This window comes from Denticeps clupeoides, chromosome 6, assembly GCF_900700375.1.
Source record: "Denticeps clupeoides chromosome 6, fDenClu1.1, whole genome shotgun sequence".
In the NCBI taxonomy this organism is placed as follows: Eukaryota; Metazoa; Chordata; class Actinopteri; order Clupeiformes; family Denticipitidae; genus Denticeps; species Denticeps clupeoides.
This window is the reverse complement of record NC_041712.1, coordinates 8403364-8428140: the sequence shown is the minus strand read 5'-3', so window position 1 is coordinate 8428140 and position 24777 is coordinate 8403364. Positions and strand designations below refer to the sequence as shown.

The 24777-nt window shown below is 40.6% G+C and overlaps 1 protein-coding gene across 16 annotated transcripts in view; it reads left to right on the top strand.

Annotated features, from left to right (window-relative positions):
• The window catches only part of LOC114792497 (ryanodine receptor 1-like), a 53319-nt gene that overhangs the window by 18640 nt on the left and 9902 nt on the right, over positions 1 to 24777 (top strand). For 7 of the 16 annotated variants that reach the window (XR_003750130.1, XR_003750129.1, XM_028983715.1 and 4 more), the window contains exons 44-89: positions 4 to 98; positions 496 to 631; positions 1384 to 1570; positions 1670 to 1781; positions 1871 to 1991; positions 2196 to 2365; positions 2567 to 2787; positions 3206 to 3296; positions 3380 to 3520; positions 3644 to 3807; positions 3899 to 3977; positions 4082 to 4171; positions 4250 to 4390; positions 4473 to 4550; positions 4669 to 4744; positions 4856 to 4979; positions 5129 to 5244; positions 5593 to 5660; positions 5928 to 6049; positions 6268 to 6317; positions 6526 to 6586; positions 6695 to 6821; positions 7267 to 7378; positions 7516 to 7597; positions 7687 to 7817; positions 8019 to 8339; positions 8618 to 8858; positions 9127 to 9214; positions 9362 to 9454; positions 9919 to 9933; positions 12381 to 12551; positions 12725 to 12784; positions 13307 to 13441; positions 13547 to 13659; positions 14489 to 14585; positions 14670 to 14776; positions 14863 to 14914; positions 15154 to 15243; positions 16893 to 16992; positions 18026 to 18105; positions 18190 to 18266; positions 18611 to 18684; positions 19238 to 19255; positions 20237 to 20317; positions 20823 to 20911; positions 21031 to 21159. Coding sequence is in view for 14 of the 16 variants with exons in the window: in XM_028983715.1 (XP_028839548.1) it covers positions 4 to 98; positions 496 to 631; positions 1384 to 1570; positions 1670 to 1781; positions 1871 to 1991; positions 2196 to 2365; positions 2567 to 2787; positions 3206 to 3296; positions 3380 to 3520; positions 3644 to 3807; positions 3899 to 3977; positions 4082 to 4171; positions 4250 to 4390; positions 4473 to 4550; positions 4669 to 4744; positions 4856 to 4979; positions 5129 to 5244; positions 5593 to 5660; positions 5928 to 6049; positions 6268 to 6317; positions 6526 to 6586; positions 6695 to 6821; positions 7267 to 7378; positions 7516 to 7597; positions 7687 to 7817; positions 8019 to 8339; positions 8618 to 8858; positions 9127 to 9214; positions 9362 to 9454; positions 9919 to 9933; positions 12381 to 12551; positions 12725 to 12784; positions 13307 to 13441; positions 13547 to 13659; positions 14489 to 14585; positions 14670 to 14776; positions 14863 to 14914; positions 15154 to 15243; positions 16893 to 16992; positions 18026 to 18105; positions 18190 to 18266; positions 18611 to 18684; positions 19238 to 19255; positions 20237 to 20317; positions 20823 to 20911; positions 21031 to 21159 (5126 nt within the window). In the remaining 2 variants the exon portion in view is untranslated. The remainder of the gene's footprint in view (positions 1 to 3; positions 99 to 495; positions 632 to 1383; positions 1571 to 1669; positions 1782 to 1870; positions 1992 to 2195; positions 2366 to 2566; positions 2788 to 3205; positions 3297 to 3379; positions 3521 to 3643; positions 3808 to 3898; positions 3978 to 4081; positions 4172 to 4249; positions 4391 to 4472; positions 4551 to 4668; positions 4745 to 4855; positions 4980 to 5128; positions 5245 to 5592; positions 5661 to 5927; positions 6050 to 6267; positions 6318 to 6525; positions 6587 to 6694; positions 6822 to 7266; positions 7379 to 7515; positions 7598 to 7686; positions 7818 to 8018; positions 8340 to 8617; positions 8859 to 9126; positions 9215 to 9361; positions 9455 to 9918; positions 9934 to 12380; positions 12552 to 12724; positions 12785 to 13306; positions 13442 to 13546; positions 13660 to 14488; positions 14586 to 14669; positions 14777 to 14862; positions 14915 to 15153; positions 15244 to 16892; positions 16993 to 18025; positions 18106 to 18189; positions 18267 to 18610; positions 18685 to 19237; positions 19256 to 20236; positions 20318 to 20822; positions 20912 to 21030; positions 21160 to 24777) is intronic. The other 9 variants (XM_028983716.1, XM_028983712.1, XM_028983711.1 and 6 more) reach the window with 6 other exon arrangements.

Sequence of the window (24777 nt, the reverse complement as noted above, 5' to 3'; positions counted from 1 at the left end):
TAGGGATGCGAGGGTCAACTCCTCTTGATGTAGCAGCTGCTTCCTGCATTGACAACAATGAACTTGCGCTGGCTCTGCAGGAGCAAGACCTGGAGATGGTGAGTGCCACTTACCTTTGCACATTCATAAGACTGTGTTAACCATTGCATCTACTTCAAAAACATCAAGCAGACATACTAACAGACAATCATTAGCAGACAATATTGTATATAGAAAATGTAAAAAAACCCCACACATATACATTTACAGCATTTATCCAGAGCGACTTACAATCAGTAGTTACAGGGACAGTCCCCCTGGAGCAACTCAGGGTTAAGTGTCTTGCTCAGGGACACAATGGTAGTTAGCGGGATTCGAACCTGGGTCTTCTGGTTCACAGTCGAGTGTGCTACCCACTAGGCTACTACCACCACTATCTGTGCTTTGATAATTTTATGTTAAAAAGCAGCTTGTTGCACAAACTTAATACATGTGAAAAGTGTTTCTTTTTCTTAGGTGGTGAAGTACCTGGCTGGTTGCGGCTTACAGAGTTGCCCTATGCTGCTGTCCAAAGGCTACCCCGACATTGGCTGGAACCCTTGTGGAGGAGAGAAATACCTAGACTTTCTGCGTTTTGCTGTCTTTGTTAACGGTATGTTGCTCAGCAACCTGTAGGTTCCCTGAAAGCTTTTGTTTTTAGTGGTATAGTATATATTTAAAAGGTAAAGAGCTATGATCCAAATTTGCAGGTTTGAAGAACACATACTGTCATAATGTTTCTTGAAACATTGGCCTGTCCCTCTAACTAGTGGTTGTGTTTCTTAGAGCTAATTACAACCATTTTAATTCCACCAGTCTAATCTCATTATTCCAGGTCGGCAACTCTTTAACAGTCAAAAAGCCATTTGGACCCGGTTTCCACAAAAGAGAAATCACTGGGAGCCACAAATTCTTTTTGATATATAAAATGAAGATAACACTGCATATATTGTTTTATACTTTTACGCCATGTGTAAAGGAACTAGGCCAGCATGTCAAGATATGCAAATATTGCTCACTCACCCAAGGAGGCATTAAATTTCGAAATGCTAGTCTAATTGAACAAACTGATTAACTGCTCTGGTGGGGGTGGCGGGCATATGGTATTTGTTAGATATTTTGAGCAACAAAAAAAAATTCAATACATTGCATTTTAATGTTAGAAAATTACAATAATCTTTAAATTTCAAACTACAATAAAAAAAAACAATGGATAAAAATAATTATTTATTTACCAAAGTCATAGGGAGCCGCAGTGTAAGGAGCTGCGGGGTGCCGACCCCTGCCCCAGTCTGTGTCTTTGTATATAGCTGATGATGGGATGTTATGAGATCATTTTCAGGTCTTGGTGTAAATGTGTTGTAGGTGAGAGCGTGGAGGAGAATGCGAATGTAGTGGTGCGGCTGCTTATTCGCCGTCCTGAGTGTTTTGGCCCTGCTCTGCGGGGTGAGGGGGGCAATGGGCTGTTGGCAGCTATTGAGGAGGCCATTAAGATCTCAGAAGACCCCGCCCGTGATGGGCCCTCAGTCAAGAAAGACCGCAGATTTCCCATGTAAGATCTGTAAATGACCTGTTATTTCTTTAAGTGCTTTGACACTTTAATGCTTTGATGTTTTATTTATTATTTGTGCACCTATACATGTGTTTGTAGGTTTGGTGGAGAGGAGCAACATGAAGAGAATCGTGTGCATCTTGGAAATGCCATTATGTCATTTTACTCTGCCCTCATAGACCTGCTGGGCCGCTGTGCTCCAGAAATGCATGTGAGAAATGTGCTAAAAGTCCTGATGTAAAAGTTCCACGATATTTAGTGTCATTGTCTCAATTTGTGCAAATCTCTTGGTTTTCATAGTTGATTCAAGCTGGTAAAGGCGAAGCTCTGAGGATCAGAGCTATCTTGCGCTCCCTGGTGCCTATTGAAGACCTGGTGGGAGTTATCAGCCTGCCAGTGCAGATACCAGCTTTTGGCAAAGGTTAGAGCCACACATTTAGGTGTGAATGTAAAAAAAAGTAAGCACACCAAGAAGAAAAATATATAACACATTAAGGGTGCAGCACACACCATGAACTGTTGTCTCGTCATTAAAAATGTTCTCTACAAAAAGAAAATACTTTCATAAAAATTGTGAGATTTATTTAGTTCTGATGTTCTGATTTCCGATCCTTCTTCCTCTTAGACAATAGCATCATTGAGCCAAAGATGTCTGCCAGTTTTGTGCCTGATCACAAAGCTCCCATGGTCCTTTTCTTGGACCGTGTATATGGTATCGACAATCAGGAGTTCTTGTTGCATGTTCTGGAGGTGGGCTTCCTGCCCGACATGAGAGCAGCTGCCTCCCTCGACACAGTGAGTCTGAAGCACAGTAAATTTCTATGTTTTTCTTGTAGTCTTGTGAAGCACTATCTCATACACATAGCTCTATGTGTCATAATGTTGCAAAGGACATTGATTCATACAAGAAGATTCATAGTTGTCCTATTGTGGCTAAGTCATACACCACCACTATGAAGCTGTGCTCAACTTTTTGGTTTGTGTTCCCTAATCTAGGTGGCATTTAGCACTACAGAGATGGCATTAGCCCTCAACCGTTACCTGTGCCAGGCTGTTTTGCCCCTCATCACCAAATGTGCCCCACTATTTGCTGGCACTGACCATCGTGCCATCATGATTGATTCAATGCTGCACACCATCTACCGTCTGTCACGAGGCCGCTCTTTAACCAAGGCCCAGCGGGACGTCATCGAGGAGTGTCTTATGTCCCTTTGCAAGTAGGTGTTGCAGAACACAGCTCTATAATATGTATTTATGTATTTTAAATTATGTGTTTAAAATACTTAAAACTAACTAAAGTGGCAGTGGTGGCCTAGTGGGTAAGGAAGCGGACAGGTAAATGGAAGGTTGTCAAATCCCGAACCCCAAGGTTCCACTGAGCAGCCACTGAGCAAAGCACCATCCCCACACACTGCTCCCCGGGCGCCTGTCATGGCTGCCCACAGTGACAATCACTTCACTGTCATTCAAACAATAAATTCTATTATGAATATAAATATCCTTGTTTGTAGTCACGTCTGCAATACCAGTATTGATCATCCAGCCGTTTTATCTTGAGCTGAATAATGTGAACTGAGACAGGCATCCATTACTTGTGCCAATACAGAGTTGTTTTATTTTTCTGGTAATCTTCAGGTACCTACGGCCTTCAATGCTGCAACATCTGCTGAGGAGACTTGTATTTGATGTGCCAATTCTTAATGAATTTGCCAAGATGCCTCTAAAGGTAATGTTCTAATACAAATTCAAGCACCCTTGTGGGTGATTTTAACATAATCCTGATCATTCTTGCATATTTTATGGTTGCAGCTGCTGACCAATCACTACGAGCGCTGTTGGAAGTACTACTGCCTGCCCAACGGCTGGGCCAACTTTGGAGTTGCTTCAGAGGAGGAGCTCCATCTCACTCGGAAGCTCTTCTGGGGCATCTTTGAGTCACTAGCACACAAGGTAGTGGCCCATTCTTATACTGTTGGAATAAATAATGCAACAGACCTGATGTCTCTGAGGCTGAATATTGTGGTTTTCTTTACCCCTCATATTTTGTTTTGTTTGTTCATTTTTTCCTTGTAGAAATTTGAGGCTGAGCTTTTCAAAATAGCGATGCCTTGCATTTGTGCAATTGCCGGCGCCATTTCCCCAGACTACGTGGATGCTAGTTACTCCTCAAAAACAGAAAAGAAAGCCTCTGTTGATGCAGAAGGAAACTTCGATCCCAAACCAGTAGATACAACAAAGTTAGTAGTGCACTTTTGGTTCAGAGCTGATTGAAATGCTCCCTTTAAACTGCACAGCAGTTTTTGATATACCTCATCTTTACTATCATAGCACTATTATTCCTGAGAAACTGGATGGATTTATCAACAAGTATGCTGAATTTACCCATGACAAATGGGCTTTTGAGAAGGTCAGTATTAGGAATAGAAAGCACTTGGTAAAAAATAACTTATCCATTTAAACCATATTTCATAACTAAAGGATTAATAGGTTTGCAATTTATTTTTGCCACAGATTCAGAATAACTGGACCTATGGTGAAGTGCTGGATGAAAATGGCAAAACCCATCCCATGCTTCGGCCATATAAAACATTCTCAGAAAAGGTAATGTAAGATCTATGTTATATTCCTTTGTCATTTTGAAAGCTGTTTATTAATTTACATGTAACCTTTATTCTTTAGGACAAAGAAATTTATCGTTGGCCCATTAAAGAGTCCATCAAAGCCATGATTGCTTGGGAATGGACCCTGGATCAGACTAGAGAAGGAGAGGATGACAAGGGGGAAAAGAAAAAAGCCCGCAAGATATCACAAACTGCACAGGTAGGAGGGAAAGATGTTATTGGAACTGGATCAGAAGATCAAGTTTAATGCTGTGTGGAGTGAATTAGTCTTCTGTTTTCAGGCAACATATGACCCCAGCCATGGTTACAGTCCTCAGCCTATTGACGTCTCTGGCATGACCCTATCCAGAGAGCTGCAGGTATGTTGTCCGATGTCTGTACCAGCTGATGGCTAAACATCTGATGTAATTTAATCCAGAAGGATAAGCCTTTATGCTGGTGGCATAAGTATTCGAGTATCTATTGATTTTGCCACAGTCCATGGCAGAGCAACTGGCAGAGAATTACCACAACACCTGGGGTCGGAAAAAGAAGATGGAGCTGCAAGCCAAAGGTCATCATCACTTTATGTTTACTAATACTATATGATCCATTTAATATATTTATTGATAAGTACTTTGTTACATAAGTACTTGAGTGTGTTGAAGAGTTTTGTGTTATTTAGGTGGTGGCACGCATCCCCTCCTTGTACCTTATGACACACTGACTGCTAAGGAGAAGGCTCGTGACAGAGAGAAAGCATATGAGCTGCTCAGATTTCTGCAGCTCAATGGCTATGCAGTCACTAGGTATGTCACCGATTCCTAAAGAATAAAATTTATTTCTAAAAATGAAAATGTGCTTCATAGTACAGAGTGTACAAATGATTCAGTCGGTAGGTGGGAATATTTGGCATTCTTGTTGGTCTGAGGATGTGAGTATGTTACCTTCCTTACAGAGGTCTGAAGGACATGGAACTGGACACGTCATCCATTGAGAAGCGGTTTGCATATGGCTTCCTGCAGAAGCTGCTAAAGTGGATGGACATTGCCCAGGAGTTTATCGCACACCTTGGTATGATGGATATTCCATTAAATAATCTAATACACATTTTGAAATATTTCCTGTTGGGTTCATTTGTGACACATTGGATGAAAATATACAAAAAAAGGAGTTTTGTGTTACATAGTTTGTCTTATATTCAGGCCAGTATAGTGTGTACCAGTGAGTTTCATTGTGTCAAGAAGTGGGAATATTAAAGTTTGATTGATTTAGTTTATGCTTTCTGAATAGTAAAAATGCTGAACGATATCACTTGTCTTAATAAGATGTTAAACAGATCTCATAATAACATATTGTTTAGCAGGATGAGTCTCAGTACTTGTCCTCTGAACATTTCTGTATTCTCTCTTGTGCCAACAGAGGCTGTGGTCAGCAGCGGACGTGTGGAGAAATCTCCTCAGGAACAAGAGATTAAATTCTTTGCCAAGGTGAGCTGTGTTCTCCATTGGCATACAGACTTTAGTGAAGGAAGGTTTTTATTTTATAATTTTTTTTATTGAGATTATAGCATGAGCCATAACAATATTCTCAAAAGGTCACAAAAACAAAAAAGGACCCCAAATCTTTTTAAATGTCTTAAGGGAACCCCAGTTTAATAAAGTAAAGAATATCCTGTATCCAATGAATTTGGCTGGGAAGTTTAGGAAGGAAGGTTTTTTATAACTGAGTGTCACATTATTTTCTGTGTCCATCAGATCCTGCTGCCCCTCATAAACCAGTACTTTAAGAACCACTGTCTCTATTTTCTCTCCACACCTGCCAAAGTGCTGGGCAGTGGAGGTCATTCATCTAACAAAGAAAAAGAGATGATTGCCAGGTACTTCTCACTTAACCATTCACAGTAACGGGCATTTTAAGAATAAACTTCTGCATGCCACTGTGCACATTCATACAGAGGGAAGACTGTATTTGTTATTCATGATCTCTATTATTTTACATTATTTTACTGGAAGATTTCTTTCTTATTTCTCATATGATTTCCTCATCCTTGCTGTCCTTCTTGTCTAATTTCTCTGCTTTCTGCAATCTCTGTAGTATTTTCTGTAAAATGGCTGCCTTGGTGAGGCACAGGGTATTTCTCTTTGGTAAGAAATTTGCCTGCCACAATGTTTTGTTCCCCACCTGCACTTTAATTCATTTATGTCCTTTTTCTAAATGTCTGACTGTATGTATGTCTGATTTTATTTTCGAGTTCCCTTTAATATGCATTCATGCTCGAATGTTTTTGTTGTCTTGTGTCAAGATTGTTGGAGCCTATCTATTTGTAAAAGCTTATGCTTTATATTTACACAGGAACGGATGCTCCAGCCATTGTGAACTGCCTACACATCCTGGCTCGATCACTTGATGCTAGGTCAGTTCTCATGAATTTTACATTGTCTCCATAAAAGCAAAAATTATAGCTACAGTGCAAAACTATTTTACTCACTATAAAATTAAGATAAAAATATGTGTGTAACAGGACAGTCATGAAGTCCGGCCCCGAGATTGTTAAGGCAGGCCTGCGCTCATTCTTTGAAAGTGCTGCTGATGACATTGAGAAGATGGTTGAGAACTTGAAACTGGGAAAAGTCTCTAACCGCAACCAGGTAAGTTCTCTAAAACCCACCTCTTATTAGCTAGTGTGCTCTGTGCTTTGAACTGGCAACCCTTTGATTATAACCCTTTGATTAGCCGCTAGGCCACCACTGCCCAATGAAAGGACATCTGCAAGGCCCCAACGCCTCACTGCTTGCCAGTACAACTATAATACATTCAATTACATTTACATTTATGGCATTTATCAGACGCCCTTATCCAGAGCGACGTACAATCAGTAGTTACAGGGACAGTCCCCCCCCGGAGCAACTTAGGGTAAAGTGTCTTGCTCAGGGACACAATGATAGTAAGTGGGATTTGAACCTGGGTCTTCTGGTTCATAGGCGAGTGTGTTACCCACTAGGCTACTACCACCCTAATTCTTTACAAACACTACATACGCTGGCTGCGGGTTAATTATTTGGTTCATTTTTGTTTTTTATTCCCATCTCTTAGCCTGTGAAAGGTGTTTCACAGAATATAAACTATACGACCATTGCTCTGCTGCCAGTTCTCACCTCCCTCTTCGACCATATTGCCCAACACCAGTTTGGTGATGATGTTATGTGTGAGTAATGCCTTTGTGCCCAGCCAAGGGTGATATCATTTCCTGTCGTCTTTTAGTCTTTTGTAGACTAATTGCTGCAGAGTGGGGATTTGCTTAAACACATTCATGCCCTCTGTTTCTGTGTGTGTGTGCATCAGTGGATGACCTGCAGATGTCCTGCTACCGCATCATGTGCAGCATATACTCCTGCGGCACAATCAAGACTCCCCATGTGGACCGGTGAGGCATATTGTGTAACTTTAAATGCGATGCCTGCGCAGCCTCTGAGTCCAGAGGTTTTGAAGTTGTGAATCGTGTGTATGTTGCAGACTGCGCCCTGCTCTAGGAGAGTGCCTTGCACACATAGCTGCTGCCATGCCTGTAGCTTTCCTGGAGCCACACCTGAACGAGTACAACGCTTTCTCTGTCTACACCACCAAAACGCCTCGCGAGAGAGCCAGTGAGAGAGCCTGTCAAGTTTAACACCAATTTATATTATTCACAAATTCCGTGTTCTTCTTGAGCATAAATTAACCATTTCAGTAAAACGTCAGACAAGACCATGCAACAAGTAGTTCCATGCTTGCTAAAGGCATAAATGACTTCAAATATGTTAAAGAGAAAAGGCTACCAAAATGTTTGTTTACTTTTCCTTTAATAGTTTTGGGATTGCCCAATGAGGTGCAGGAGCTGTGTACAGACATCCCTGAACTGGATGTTCTGATGAAGGAGATTGGTGACCTGGCAGAGTCCGGGGCGCGATACACTGAAATGCCACATGTGATTGAGATCACGCTGCCCATGTTGTGCAATTACCTGCCCCGGTGGTGGGAGAGAGGGCCAGAGAACTCTCCAGAACAGGAGGGTTGTCTGTGCACTGAAGTGACCTCTGACCACCTGAACCAGCTGCTGGGCAGCATCATGAAGATCGTGGTGAATAACCTGGGGATTGATGAGGCCTCCTGGATGAAAAGATTGGCAGGTGAGGGGTTTTGGGGGAAAGGGGGGGGCTTAAAGGGCTGGAAGGGACCAGTAGTGAAAACACCAATCATTTATGATTATTAAACAAATGTTACTAAATAAATCTATATTACTTGTTACACTTTATTCTAGTCTGTAAATAGTTGTCCTATGCAAAATATGGAATTTTGGAAATGTAATTTTGTTTAATGTTAAATTGAGCTAAATATACAATATATCAGAAAATTTATTTTTTATATTATATTGTTATGTTTTTTTTATCGTTCACCTTTATCCCAGTGTTCTCTCAACCCATCGTGAGTCGGGCAAAATCAGAGATGCTGAAGTCTCACTTCATTCCCACTATGGAGAAGCTAAAGAAGAGGACGTCTAAGGTGGTGGCTGAGGAAGACCACTTGCGCATGGAGGGGAAGTCGGAGGGGGATGAGGAGGAGGGCACCATTAGGGATGAGTTTGCTGTGCTGTGCAGGGACCTGTATGCCCTCTATCCGCTACTAATCCGCTATGTGGACAATAACAGGTATTACATTTCACAAAACACATATCTCTAATACATGTTTATTTTCTTATTCATAGTTATTGGATATTTGATTTGTAAAAAAAAAAATGACATTAACAAAAAGAAAATGATGTAGGAAGCACTATGTTGATTTGTTTCTACACAACACTTCTGCCATAATATTTTTTTTATTGACCATTAAAAGGAGCTACAGTAGGGTTATCTAAGATCATTACATGAAGGTAAGAGTGTGTGTGTGTGTGTGTGTATGTGTGTGTGTTTGGATTAGGGCACGGTGGTTAACGTGTCCTGATTGTGATGCTGAGGAGCTGTTCCGAATGGTTGGAGAAGTTTTCATCTTCTGGTCCAAATCTCATGTGAGGAGTTGTTGGTCTTTTTGCTTTGTATGTGCTAGGTTTATAGGTTTATTTATTTTTCTCTTTGTCCTCTTTTTCCCTGTCTACTCATTCTTTTGTTTAGTCTGCATCAGTCATTAATGCATTCTTGCTTAACCTCCTTTGCAGAATTTTAAGAGGGAGGAGCAAAATTTTGTTGTCTTGAATGAGATCAACAACATGTCCTTCCTGACGGCTGACAGCAAAAGTAAAATGAGCAAGGTGAGTAAGCACATGCAGCCATTTTGTGTTATTGTTGTCCTGTACCACATTAAACACCTTTTAAGTACATGCAATTAGGAAATAAATTAATTACATTTTAGTCTAAAATCAAATGCTTTCTAATCTTAATTTTGTATGCAAAGATTTTTCATGACTGCCTTCAGTCATCAGACGATGGGATTTTTACCCAGTTAGCATTAAATTACTTAAAGAAGAGCCTCAAATGAATGTGACTGATCTAATGACCCAACAGAAGAGGGCAGAAGAAGCCTGTAAGTTCATCTTGAAGATGTCAAGCCAGGGCCGCAGGTCATACAGCTCTTCCTGTCTGCTTGTGTGTGTGTGTGTGTGTGTGTGTGTTTTAGAGAGAATGAGAGAGAGTGAGAGAGACAGAGCTACTGTGTTTATGTGCCTCTCATGTTATCCCTTGTCCCCTTCTCTTGCTGGACGCTGCTGATATGTAGTCCGGGGATACGGAGGTTTGTCTCTGCACGAACGCTGCTCTCAGCATGGCACCTCACTTATGGGGGGCTTTTCATCAAACCCCTCCCAGCACACTGGCACACACACAAACATGCATTCTCATTTTCACAGAACACTAAAATGGAAAACATTTTCAGGAGGAAATGTATCATTAATGCATTTCTACCCCAAGTGCATTTAATGCCTAACTCATATTATTCAAAGTCAGATTTTGAGGTTGTCGACAGTCGCCAATGAAAATCAGTGATCAGAGGATTGCCAATCACCAATCAATGTGTGAACATGACCGAACATGATTGCCGATTCATTGCTGATTGTGACCAGATATCTAGCATGCTAAATATCTGGTAGAGTTGCCATCAAACACACGATGATGGAAAGGGCCGGGACCTCCAACTCAGACCATAATGCCCATAGTTCATCATCATGCAAACAACTCGTAGCGCATGTTTTTAACATTTACATAAAGTTAAACAGTGATAGGGAGAGCAAAACTGCTACCCTCTATATTCTGCTAGTCCATGCTCTACGAGTTCAGTGGATTTGTTTCTGTGCTAGAATTGGACACATGAGAGGTGTTCATTTTTGTAAAACATTTTACCCAAACTGGAATTGAAGCGGAAAAACCCGTCAGCCACTAGGTTTTTTGCTGAAATGTGTAAAGCTCATTCTCAAATATCACTGTACGTGGTTTCACTACATTGTATTATTTTTTGTTTCATGTTTTTGTTACCATCTTTTCTGCAACATTTATGTTTAGTGTAGACATTCAGTACTGCATCTAAAATATGATCTGCTTAGTTATCATTGTCTGTATCATCTTGTACTAACCCCATACAATCACCCTGTCACATAATATATATAAATATATATATTTCCCCCACACAAATATGCACACACACACCGGACAGAAGGGCTCTGCCCTGGTCCTGCCAGCGTGTGTGTGGTGAGTCTGGTGGCTTTTGATGAAAGAACTCTGCAGTAGAGAGCAGGCCCATGGCACCAGCCCCACACCTGTTTCCAAGGTGCCGATGCCATCTGCCTGCCCAGGCGTTTGCCCTTAGACCTCTGTAGATGGATTGACTGGTGGATGGGGATCTGTTGTTCATTTGGTGAAGGTTGGTGCTTTGGTTGGTCACTTTGCTTTTCAACCCCTCATCACCAGGAGTGTTCAGTGTGTTTATAACATCCCTTTGTCCATCGTAAACCTCTCTCCTCTTCAACATTCAGTTCACTTGAGATTCTGAACTGAATCGTGAATTGTGGGGTTGATCTGTCCTCTTCCTATTTAAAGTATTGCCCCTACCTGTCTACATTATTTAAAACTGGCATGAGGACCTTAATATCTATTAATACCTCTTTGCAACAATAATCAGTCAATTTAATTTAAGTTGCTTAATTTTTATTACAAAATAAAAATTGTGGAAAAAATGTTACCTTTACATACTGAAAATTATGATATATGATATGGCCTTGTTTATGTAATGTTTGGACATTCATTAAAAAACATTTTAGTATAGAATTCTTTGAGACTATCAAGACCACTGATACTATGGGAATGAGAGGGGGAGAGGGACTTTTATTAGTGGTCGGGACATTCCAGATGTTTTGCATGGTGTTGGATGTGCATGTCATGATATCTTCTTGCTGTTTAATCCTCAAAAATGTCTTTGCATTGCTTTCATGCATCTGCATGACCAAGTGTCTAAATATTTCTAAATATTTGATTGCTTTATGTGTGAAGGCGCATGGTTTTTTTCTTTACAGTTCTGTTACTTTTCTGCCCTACAGTGAACCATATAGAGAATGTAAACCTTACTGCACTAGTGTCTTCCTAAAGCCCTCCCTGCTAAGACCCCCAAACCCCTTCCTTCCACCTCCCTCGTTCAGTCCCCTCAACAGTCAAACCCATCAGCATATAATTTTAGTAAGGATTAGTGGATGTTTAAAACTGTTTTTAGAATGTAACTATTTCTAAAATCTGAATATTTGGATTATGATGGTTGAGGTGCAGAAATTTGTCATGTTGTTAAATGATTTGCTGTGTAAGATGTGAGATTTGGTCAGGACTCCAGAGAGCTCACCTAGTAATATTTTTTAGGGAGAGACAGTGGGTGGGTGGGGGAAGGGGTTCAGGATCTTGTTCACATTTCATTATTAGTTTTGTTTTATATGTTATAAATATAGGTCACAAATAGAACATGTTAACACCCATATTTTCTATGATAATCTTTTTTTCCAAACTGAAATTGCTGAACTTAGTATGGCCAGTTTTATTATTTTCAATCTCACAAATGCAGGGTGTTTTAATTGAGTCCAGCTTTAAACAGAATGCTGTTGAAACTGGTGGGCATGCAGTTTTGGTTTTGTATGAATTTTACGGCACTTAATGCATGTGTACATTGGGAGTCACTGTTTATTTCCGGTTATTTCTATTGCTCAGGCAGGGGGGTCAGACGTGGAGCGTACCAAAAAGAAGAGGAGGGGGGACCGTTACTCAGTGCAGACGTCTCTGATTGTTGCTGCACTGAAGAAGATTCTTCCCATTGGCCTCAATATGTGTTCCCCTGCTGACCAAGAACTCATCAACCTTGCAAAGATCCGCTATTCACTGGTATATGTGAATAAAAATCAGAAACAAAAATGCTCAAGGGCTTTTGTGGGTTCCAACTGAAAAAAGCGGAAAAATACTGGTTTTGTACACCCAGTTACACACAAGTTGACAAATTGATTACACATACAGCCCTGGTAATGTCTTTATGTTTTTATTAAATATATTCTCTATAGAAAGATACTGATGAGGAGGTGAGAGAGTTCCTGCAGAATAACCTGCAACTCCAGGGCAAGGTGAGTGTGTGTGGAGGTGGTGAGCAAATGGTACTGTGAGGGTGTGTGAATGTGTGCATTCTTGGTGGGGGCCGCAATTGTTCCTGCGGTGGCCCTCCTGGGATTCCCATGCCATGGTGGGGTCTCTGGATGTCTGTTGCCTGGACATGTACTCACAGATACACACCGTCTGGACTGGCTGAACATGTCTTGTATTAGTACTATTATTAGTCTAAACCGATCATATCTGTTTGTTTTCTATTCTTCTCCAAACCCCCCACCCAATCCCTTTCCCCTCTCTACCTCCACTATATGTTGACTTTCTCCCCAACTTCTCTTTTTCTCTCTTTATTTCCTGTCCCCCAGCCTTGTCTGGCATGATTTGAGCAATGTTTTAATAATAAAAATAAAAATATTTGAATGAATTTTTTAAAAAAGGCTGTGAATGATGACAGCACAGATACACATATCTGTAACAGGCCGGGGGAAAAAGTGAATGATTTTTGTGTGTGTGTGTGTCTGTGTGTGTGTGTGTGTGTGCAGGTAGAAAACCCATCTATGCGGTGGCAAATGGCCCTGTATAAGGAGATGGCTGGTAAAGCAGAGGATGCAGATGCTCCAGTGAAAGTCGTGAAGAGGGTCCAGGAGGTGTCAGCAGTCCTTTATCACATTGAAGTGGTGAGTGGAAACAGATACACGAGCATCATAGCTTGGAAAGTTCTTTTGTCATAAATGAAACTAAATATCGTCTGAGTGAAGGCCTCTTTTTAATCTCCTTTCTAGACTGAACACCCATTTAAGTCAAAAAAGATGGTGTGGCACAAGCTGCTGTCCAAGCAGAGACGCAGGGCAGTGGTAGCCTGTTTCAGGATGACCCCTCTCTATAACTTGCCCAGGTATTCATGCATATACATATACATCAGAATCAGATTTGTGTACATGAGTTTGATTCCGGTTGATGGTGTTTCTCAAGCCCTCAGTATAAAAACAACAACAATATACAATATAGTCAATATTATACAGAAAAATAATTATACAAAAATAATACAATTGTATTTTCAGCCAGCTGTACAGTCCTTTGCAGTCTGTACATACACACAAACATATGGTTGTGTCATTCACATCAATTCACTTTTCATATATACACATATTTTCACATTTTTAGATACAGTGGTGAGAAAAAGTATTTGTCCCTGATTTGTCTCTGATGTCACATTTAAATGTTTCAGATCATCTAAAATAATATTAATTAATCAAAGACAACCCAGGTAAACACCAAATGTGTTTTTAAGTGTAGGGTTTTATTATTAAGGGAGAAAGAAAATACAAAACCAGGGTTTTTGAGCATGAACCACCGTTTAAAGTTCATGCCACAGCATTTCAGTAGTATTCAGGTCAGGACTTTGACAAGGCCGCTCTAAAGTCTTTATTCTGGTTTTCTTCAGCCAATCAGAGTTGGACTTACTGGTGTGTTTTGGACCATTGGTCCTAGACCACCACCACCATATTTTACCGTTGTTATGATAGATTTTTTCTGAAATGTGGTGTTACGTATGTATTGGGACACACTCCTTCCAAAAAGTTAAACTTTTGTCACGTCAGTCCACAGAGATATTTCCCCCAAATCTATGGGATCATCAAGAGGTTTTCCGGAAAAAACGTTTTCACACCACTGTACATGCACATATACTGCACATCTAAACAATGATCCTCTGCTCATTACAGGCACAGAGCCTCAAACATGTTTCTGGATGGATACAAGCGGAACTGGCTGCAGACGGAGGGCTATTCATTTGAGGACCGCATGATTGACGATCTGTCTGTGAGTGCCTCAGCGCAGAATGTGAACATAAACTGCATTTACCAGAGCACCTGAATTTTGTATTTGATGCTGCCTTTTGCACAGAAAGCACTAGAGGAGGAGGAGGATGAAGAAGAGGAGAGGGAGACAAAACCTGACCCTTTGCACCAGCTCATCCTGCATTTCAGTCGCACTGCACTCACAGAGAAGAGGTGAGACTGATCCCTTTTCAGCCTAACTCCCACTGTTTTCTACGGTCTTCTTTACACTAAGTCTCCTCTCCTCTCGTCTTTTATAGTAAGTTGGATATGGATTACCTTTACATGGCATATGCTGACATCATGGCTAAGGTAAGAGTTTGAGGTCTGTTTTTATGGTCTTCATAATTATAAACACTTCCTGTGTTGTGTAAATGTGGAACTGTTTTGGACTGGGCCCATCACTAAGGGTTAGTAAGATTTTCTTTGTAAACGATTACTGGTTGCATATCATGCCATGGTGGGGCAGTGGTGGCCTAGCGGGTAAAGAATCTGGCTCATAATCAAAGGGTTGCAGGTCCATTTAAAAAATCTGACCTACTGCTTTCCAGAGCTGTCACATTGATGAGGAGGACGCAGGAGGTGAGGAGGAGGAGGCTCAAGAAGATGAGATGTCCTTTGAGGTGCGACAGACAGAGCTGGTATGGGGCGAGTGGGGCCAGGGCACGGGACACACAGGAGCGGTAGAGACGACTGACCAAATCACCACCATCATCTGTATAATCAGATCATCCTTCTCTTCTCTTCTCTTCTCTTTGTCCTGTGTTGTTTTATGTTATAACATGATGTATATTAACCATTTTTTAAATGTTTTTGTTTATGAGCTGGTCGCATGCCACATAGCATGATATAGCATTTACAGTGAGTCTTACTTTACCAAATACGAGCTCAAATCAATTTAAATAATAACTCATGTACCAAATGCAGGTAAAAGTAAGTCACTGTCAATCTGGCCATTGGCTCTGGATCTGTGTCTGCTTTTTTAAAGAGGCATTCCACCCAATTTTTAAAGTTTCTTGCCTTTGTAGTTCAATTGCATATAATAAGATATATTTAAGATATAATGTTTCTCTATCTTTTGAAATCTTTTAGTTTTGCAATTGAGGTGGAATATCCTTGTGATAATATTTTACACTGTCTGGATATAATAGTGCATGCCACTTTTCATAACTATTCTGACAGCATACAAAAGGCTTGGTGCTACAGAGAGGAGCTGTCAGCTAGCTTCTTAATCACACAGTGCTGAGCTCATGGCTTTGGGTCTACTTACAGGGCGAGCGCCATCGCTGTTTGATAAATGGTTATGAATGGTGCTAAACCTGTGTTGCAGGTGTTTGTCCAATCTTATGTCTTTTCTCCTTATTCTTTAATCATCTCCATTCCTGTTTTACATGTTCTTCTGATTAACTGAGTGTTACTAACCAACCTTCTTCTGTCTACTCACATAACATAATATACAATACTCACACATAGACTACAGTCAAAACCAGGGCAGAAAGATTAGACACACACACACACACACACACACACACACACACACACACACACACACACACATGTAGGCATATGGGGAAGAGATGTATTTTAAGGCTTGCACTACATTTACTCCAGCCAGGCACATGCGGGAGGGGGGAGGGCATGTCTTTATTTATTTATCTGTTCTTATCTATTATTATTTTTATTCTTTCTGCTCATTTTGGAAGTTATTTTATTAATGTGTTGGGCAGCCTGCTTGGTAGAGCATCATGGGAAACACTCTGAACTTCTGTAAGCCCTGCATGGCCATTTGCTTTGAAAAGGCAAGGCCATCTGAGCAGAATACTGTAGTCTGACGTTTGCTTTAAGATGCAAACGTGTTTTAATAGTTAAACTTACCAATCACTAATGGTTTGAGGTGGTGTGTGTGTTTGTAACGAGTGAGAGAAAGAAAAATCCTAAAGATATTTGCTGAAAGAAATCTGTATAAATTAGAATAAAATTAATGAAGTTTTAAACATGAATGAAAGAGTAGGACACGTCAAGCTCAATTCCCAAGGAATGCTGAAAACAGATAGTGACTGCTATGTAAAACTGAGAATCTTTTTTATTTTATTTTATTTTTTTTTTAAAAAGAGGATGGAAGCAGTGAAAACTTTTTTTTGGCATAATCACAAGAAGTAGAGAGTGAGACTAAATGGAGGAAAGAGGAGGAGGCAAAGATAGTCATAAGGATGTGGATGCAGGGGATAGTCTGAATCATCACATGCATTCTGTGTAATCTGTGGTTTGTGTGTGTATGTGTGGGGGACAGGAAAAGGAAATGGAGAAACAGAGGCTGTTGTACCAGCAGTCTCGTCTCCACAACCGTGGGGCAGCAGAGATGGTTTTGCAAATGATCAGTGCCTGTAAAGGTTTGTCACTCATTCATACTGGCATATATTTATATTTACATTTACATTTACACTGCAACATTTATCAGACTCCCTAATCCAAAGCGACTTACAATCAGTAGTTACAGGGACAGTCCCCCTGGAGTGAAAGTGAAGTGATTGTCATTGTGAAACACTGCACAAAGCACATGGTGACACAACGAAATGTGTCCTCTGCTTTTAACCATCACCCTTGGTGAGCAGTGGGCAGCCATGACAGGCACCCAGGGAGCAGTGTGTGAGGACAGTACTTTCCTCAGTGGCACCTCTGTGGCAACCTTCTGATTGCAGGGCCGCTTTCTTAACCACTAGGCCACCACTGCCCCAAATAAGTACTTCCTGCTCAGGGACACAATGGTTGGAACCTGGGTCTTCTGGTTCATAGGCATATACCCCTATACATATGTGCATATAAATATGCATTATATTATTTTTCAACAACAACCAAATAGTAAACTAAGAACATGTTCAGCAGTTTGAAGTCTCCTGTTTCTGTTACATGATGTTTAGGGTGGTAGTAGCCTAGTGGGTAACACACTCACCTATGAACCAGAAGACCCGGGTTCAAATCCCACTTACTACCATCGTGTCCCTGAGCAAGACACTTAACCCTAAGTTGCTCCAGGGAGACTGTCCCTGTAACTACTGATTGTAAGTCGCTCTGGATAAGGGCGTCTGATAAATGTAAAATGGTAAAATGTTTTGTTTGCATGTGAAATTTATGATCATTAGCATCTGTTAAGTATAATTGATTGATGAGTTAAATATATAGCCCTGCTAAACCCCTGACTTTTTGCCAGTGTAATGAAGCTGGTTTGAAAGCAAAGGGCAGTAACACCAAATAATGATTTGATTTAGTTTTTGTTTTTGTTTGCTCACATTATGTAAATTGTTAAACAATTATTATTCCAATTTTAAAATGTATTTTTAGTTTACAGCATTTTTTCATACTTGCCCAAAAATCTTGCACATTACTGAATATATGCGTGTGTGTGTGTGTGTTTTTGTGAGAAAGGTGAGACTGGGTGCATGGTATTCTCTACTCTGAAGCTGGGTATCTCTATTTTAAATGGAGGCAACAGTGAAGTCCAGCAGGTAAAGTTTAATGGCTATGACAATACTTACACGTTTCAATTACTCTTTGATCTGTGAACAAGTGCTGGTGTGCTTTTCCTACAGAAAATGTTGGACTATCTTAAGGATAAGAAGGACGTGGGCTTCTTCCTCAGTGTGCAGACACTCATGCAGTCCTGCAGGTTGGCCTGAACTCAGACTTTGTGAATGTTTCAAAATCTCCAGGGCTGGAACTGAGGGTGTCTGATTGCTGCTCCAATATGCAGACTCCATCACTACATCCCTGCTATCAACATTACATCAGTGGCCCAGTCTTTAATCTCTTCACTGCAAGAATATCATGTGTTCATTGTTCGTTACTATAATTTCTGTAATTCCTGTCAGCTCATTACTAGTCTGGTCTCATAGCTGCCACAATTGTATCTTTTACCATTCAATAAGTAATGCTCAGTAATTATGGGGGACCTTTAAAATCAGACCTTCATATCTGCGCTGCAGATAATGTTGTGTGTGTTTGTTTGAGCAGTGTTTTGGACCTGAATGCGTTTGAGAGGCAGAACAAAGCTGAAGGTCTTGGCATGGTGTCTGAAGAAGGGACCAGTGAGTAATACATCACAGTCATTACCCATAATGCCTTTAGCATGATTACAGCCATTTCTACACTCAAACAAAACATTATATATAAACATTAGCCATCAGACAATGGTGACACAATGTAGATTTTGGCACATTGTGTTTTCTCATCGACTTACAGATCATGTAGAACTATACTGAAATGTCGCTGATTTCACTTCATGAATAGTTCTAGTTCATTGTGACAGGAATCACCTGAATGCGGATTCCAGATCATTCACTTATAACAGTAGTATACTCCACTTTCTTCTTCATGTATTCAGCTGTTTACTGTACTGAGTGCATTAATTGTTGAATTTGTGTTTTCTGTTAATGATTGTGAGAATGGTAATCCAGGCTAATAGTGTGGTGCTGGATGGAGTAGTGTTTCACGTGACACCATCTTCCCTCTCCAATCCCAACCACCTACTGAATTTCACCACACCTCTCCTCCTCTGCTTTCTTCTGCTTCTTCTATCTCTCTTTCTCTACCACTACCACTCTCTTGTCTTCCCATTTGACCCTCCCTCCTGGTCTTCAGACATGAAGCTAAATCGCGGTAAATAATGGCCTCTCTCATTATTTTTCTACTTTCTTCTATCTCTCCCCCTGTCCCTGTCCTGAAACCACCATCTTTCTAACGCTCTTGTGTTTTTTTGGCATTTTTTTTTCTCCTCTCATTCAAGGATGAAAAAGATTTCAGAAGATCAGATTTTATTTCTCTGTTAAAATGAGTGATCAAAGTCAGTCTTCATTCGGGGTCTGCCATTTTTTCTCAAACCAAAGAAGGCTGTCAGGGTTTAAAGGATTACCAATTATCTTTGAGTGCTTAACCATATGATAAGATATGAGAGGCAAATATATATACTTCAGTGGCCCATTTAGATTTCTAGTAATGCCTGACTTCCAGCACTGAGGGTATGCGTCTGTGTAACCCTGTTACAACAGTGCTGTAACCCAGACCTGAAAACATGCGAGGTGAGTCAAGCCTCGTTCCACTTCTACATATGACTGGAAGACAGGACGTTTGCTGCCATTTCTTACTAACACCTCTGTAGCACCTCTATCCCCTCTTCAGGAGCGCCATAGGTCTGTCTTATGCATGTTTATGTGTGTGTGTGTGTGTGTGTGTCTCTACCTGTTTGTCTTACTGCCTGTATCAGTGTTAGAACATCTAAATGTTCTCTTTCTCTCTCCACTTTTCTATTTTGTCTCCCCATTCTGGCCGTTTTGTATCATGTGTATAAAATATTAATGTCATTCAGATTTTTTTTCCGTCTTTGTTGACTGCACATTATTTATGTGACCTAATATTAATGTTTAGTGAGTTGTGTGTGGTGCGTCTTCAAGTTCCATTGTAGTTTCTATATACGTGTGTGTATGTATTCATTCTTGACAATGTGTGATCCAGAAAGTCAGTGTGGTGCTGGGGGAATTAGCCTATTGCATGCCAGTTTGTCCCAATGGCACACAGTCCAGTGCAGACACATGCACTCACGGATTTGCGCAGAGCTCAAGTCTCTCTGGCTCTCTGCTGCAGGTGAGAAGGTGATGGCTGATGATGAGTTCACGTGTGATCTGTTCCGCTTCCTGCAGCTGCTGTGTGAGGGACACAACAATGGTGAGGCACTCACACATGCGGACAGACACAATTAGAAAGTCAGGGAATCCAGACAACCATTCGCCATTTACAGTAACTGCCTTAATAAAATGTGGTTGCTTATTTATAAAGAGGATCTAATAGGCTTTGGTTAAAAAAATCTTTAACTGCTTGAGCAAAAAGAATCATCCTTGTATTATATATAAAAATGTATATGTCACTTGAATGTGAATATTTGTAGAGTCTTATAGAAATCAGAACACATATACCACTTATTCTTGAGAATTGGACAAAACATGTCATACCCAGAAAACATTGGATAATTACACATATAAACAGACACCCTAATAGGAATTTGACCATTTCAACTTTCAAACATCAAAGAAATTCATTAACATCCTTGTAAATATAAGATAAACAAAAATATTTTATATAGGTTGTTTCACGTTTATAATAAACACATTATATAGTTTAAACCGTGGTCCTCACAAATATAGAAAAATTATGTGCATATGTGCTCCTGTAGATTTCCAGAACTACCTGAGAACACAGACAGGAAGCACTACCACCATCAACATCATCATCTGCACTGTGGACTACCTGCTTCGACTGCAGGTGAGGTCACTGCACAAATGCATTCTTACTTGCACCTTTATCACATTTTTTATTTTCACTCACACACAGTGAGTGTGCCTGTCACCATCACTCAGGTAAATATTGTCTCCCATTTGCAGGAGTCTATTAGTGATTTCTACTGGTACTACTCTGGCAAGGAGATTATTGATGAGCCAGGGAAGAGGAACTTCTCCAAAGCCATGACTGTGGCAAAGCAAGTGTTCAACAGCCTGACAGAGTACATCCAGGTGGGTCCATCTTGCGGAATACTGAGCCGTTGGTCTTACCAGCCAGACCCTCTGTCCATCAGAATTTTAATATTACTGCTGATTTGCCTACCAAGACTACAAGTGTCCTGACTGTGTCCATCACCAAACATCTGTTATCTCTTTTTTTAGTGAAAGTGAAGTAAATGCCATTGTGATACAGTGCAGCACAGCACACGGTGACACAACGAAATGTGTCCTCTGCTTTTAACCCACTACCCTTAGTGAGCAGTGGGCAGCCATGACAGGCACCCGGGGAGCAGTGTGTGGGGACGGTGGGTTTGCTCAGTGGCACCTTGGTGGATCAGGATTCAAACCAACAACCTTCTGATTATGGGGCCACTTCCTAATGATTGTAATTCATTACGCCTATAGGGCTGTAAATGGAAGTGCACCCTCTTATATCAACACGCTATTAGTTAGCTACACTTCCGCACGCCCTCTCAGATCTGCAAATGAAATGAGACTAAAAATTCCCTCTTCACAGGGTCTCCGATCCCAATCAACTCTATTCTCCTTTGTTGTCCCTGGCTGGTGGAACGACTTGCCCTGCTCCATTCAACTAGCCGAGACTACCACCACATTTAAGAAACATTTGAAAACGAATCTAACACGCACACACACACATAATTCTTCTAGCACCTAACAATTCCCTAGCATGTTCTATTCTTGACAAGTTAGGCCTTATCAGGGCTCTTAGTTTTGTAACTCACAATCTATGAATGAGAATTGCTGGTGTCTCCTTGTAAGTCGCTTTGGATAAAAGCATCTGTAAAGTAAAGTAAAGTAATGTAAATTCCACCATTGACTGTAATTCTCTCCTCACATGTCATCTAGCATTGATTGTTAAATCCTTTCAGAATAAACCAAAAGTGGCCTGTTACCCTGCTAGTTAAATTGAAACAACTAATGCTCACTTGTGAGTTGGATCTCTGCACCCATTTGTAGCTTAATAATAAAGCCTTATTCTCCATCCAGACCATTGTGTCCCCTGTTGTGTGCACCGTGTGTGTGCACCGTGTGCTGTGCACCGTGTGCTGTCCAATGTCAATGTCAAGTTTATTTACAGGGAGTGCAGAATTATTAGGCAAGTTGAATTTTTGAGGAATAATTTTATTATTGAACAACAACCATGTTCTCAATGAACCCAAAGAACTCATTAATATCAAAGCTGAATGTTTTTGGAAGTAGTTTTTAGTTTGTTTTTATTTTTAGGTATTTTAGGGGGATATCTGTGTGTGCAGGTGACTATTACTGTGCATAATTATTAGGCAACTAAACAAACAAATATATACCCATTTCAATTATTTATTTTTACCAGTGAAACCAATATAACATCTCCACATTCACAAATATACATTTCTGACATCCAAAAACAAAACAAAAACAAATCAGCGACCAATATAGCCACCTTTCTTTGCAAGGACACTCAAAAGCCTGCCATCCATGGATTCTGTCAGTGTTTTGATCTGTTCACCATCAACATTGCGTGCAGCAGCAACCACAGCCTCCCAGACACTGTTCAGAGAGGTGTACTGTTTTCCCTCCTTGTAAATCTCACATTTGATGATGGACCACGGGTTCTCAATGGGGTTCAGATCAGGTGAACAAGGAGGCCATGTCATTCGTTTTTCTTCTTTTATATATCCTTTCTTGCCAGCCACGCTGTGGAGTACTTGGACGCGTGTGATGGAGCATTGTCCTGCATGTACCACTTCTTGAAGAAGGTGTCTTCCAGAAACTGGCAGTAGGACTGGGAGTTGAGCTTGACTCCATCCTCAACCCGAAAAGGCGCCACAAGCTCATCTTTGATGATATCAGCCCAAACCAGTACTCCACCTCCACCTTGCTGGCGTCTGAGTCGGACTGGAGCTCTCTGCCCTTTACCAATCCAGCCACGGGCCCATCCATCTGGCCCATCAAGACTCACTCTCATTTCATCAGTCCATAAAACCTTAGAAAAATCAGTCTTGAGATATTTCTTGGCCCAGTCTTGACGTTTCAGCTTGTGTGTCTTGTTCAGTGGTGGTCGTCTTTCAGCCTTTCTTACCTTGGCCATGTCTCTGAGTATTGCACACCTTGTGCTTTTGCCACGCCAGTGATGTTGCAGCTCTGAAATATGGCCAAACTGGTGGCAAGTGGCATCTTGGCAGCTGCACGCTTGACTTTTCTCAGTTCATGGGCAGTTATTTTGCACCTTGGTTTTTCCACACGCTTCTTGCAACCCTGTTGACTATTTTGAATGAAACGCTTGATTGTTCGATGATCACGCTTCAGAAGCTTTGCAATTTTAAGAGTGCTGCATCCCTCTGCAAGATATATCACTATTTTTTACTTTTCTGAGCCTGTCAAGTCCTTCTTTTGACCCATTTTGCCAAAGGAAAGGAAGTTGCCTAATAATTATGCACACCTGATATAGGGTGTTGATGTCATTAGACCACACCCCTTCTCATTACAGAGATGCACATCACCTAATATGCTTAATTGGTAGTTGGCTTTCGAGCCTATACAGCTTGGAGTAAGACAATATGCATGAAGAGGATGATGTGGACGAAATACTCATTTGCCTAATAATTCTGCACTCCCAGTATACAGCACTATTACAACAACAGAGTTGATCAATGTATGTTACATTAAAATCAAGAAAATAAACATATGAATAAACAGACACACAATAAGAAACAAATCATGAAAAACTCACGCAATAAAAATAGAAAAACTAAAAAGAATTAAAGATCAAGCAGGCAGAGATAAGACCCTAACAGCAACCCAGATTAGCCTAAGCAGAGCTCAAATTAAAAGGCAAATCAAATAAACAGGTATAAATAGGTATCAATATTTAAACAAATCTTAAACACTGAATCTGCATTTCAGATAATAGGAGGCAGGTTACTTCAGAGTCTCGGTGCTACAACGGCAATCACCCGACCACCTCTGTGCTTTAAACAAGACCTGTGCTGGACTAAAAGCATTTGACCTGCAGATCTAAGTGTCCTTTTAGGATGACGTTATTCAAGCAGATTATTTAAGTAAGTGCTAATTCATGTAGAGCCTTAGAAGCGAGTTAAAGAATCTTGAACTCCATACGGAACCGGATGGGAAGCCAGTGTAAACCTGCCAGGACCGGAGTGATGTGGTCATATTTTCTAAAACCTGTTAGGCGTCACGCAGTAGCATTTTGAACCAATTGCAACTGATGGAGGGTTGACTGATCACTTTCCAATGAGCTGCAATAGTCCAATCTAGTGATAACAAAATCATGAATCAACTTTCCTACATCTGTGGGAGGGAGATAAAACTTTTTTTTCTCTGCTTTTGCCATCTGTCTCAGTTGGTAAAAACTAGACTTAACCACAGAAGATACTGGCTTATCAAGTTTAAAAGCATGATCTAAAAAAGCACCCAGTTTTTTTATCTTCAGTAGAGGAGCAAGCAACAAGGGGGCCATCTATTAGCTTCTCATGATTTTGGCCACAATTTCAGTCTTATCCTCATTAAGACTGAGAACATTCTGTATTAACCAGTCTTTCACTTCCTGAAGACAGTTTTAAAAAGTCAGCCATGCGTCAGGAGAATCCAATTTAATGGGAAAATAAATTT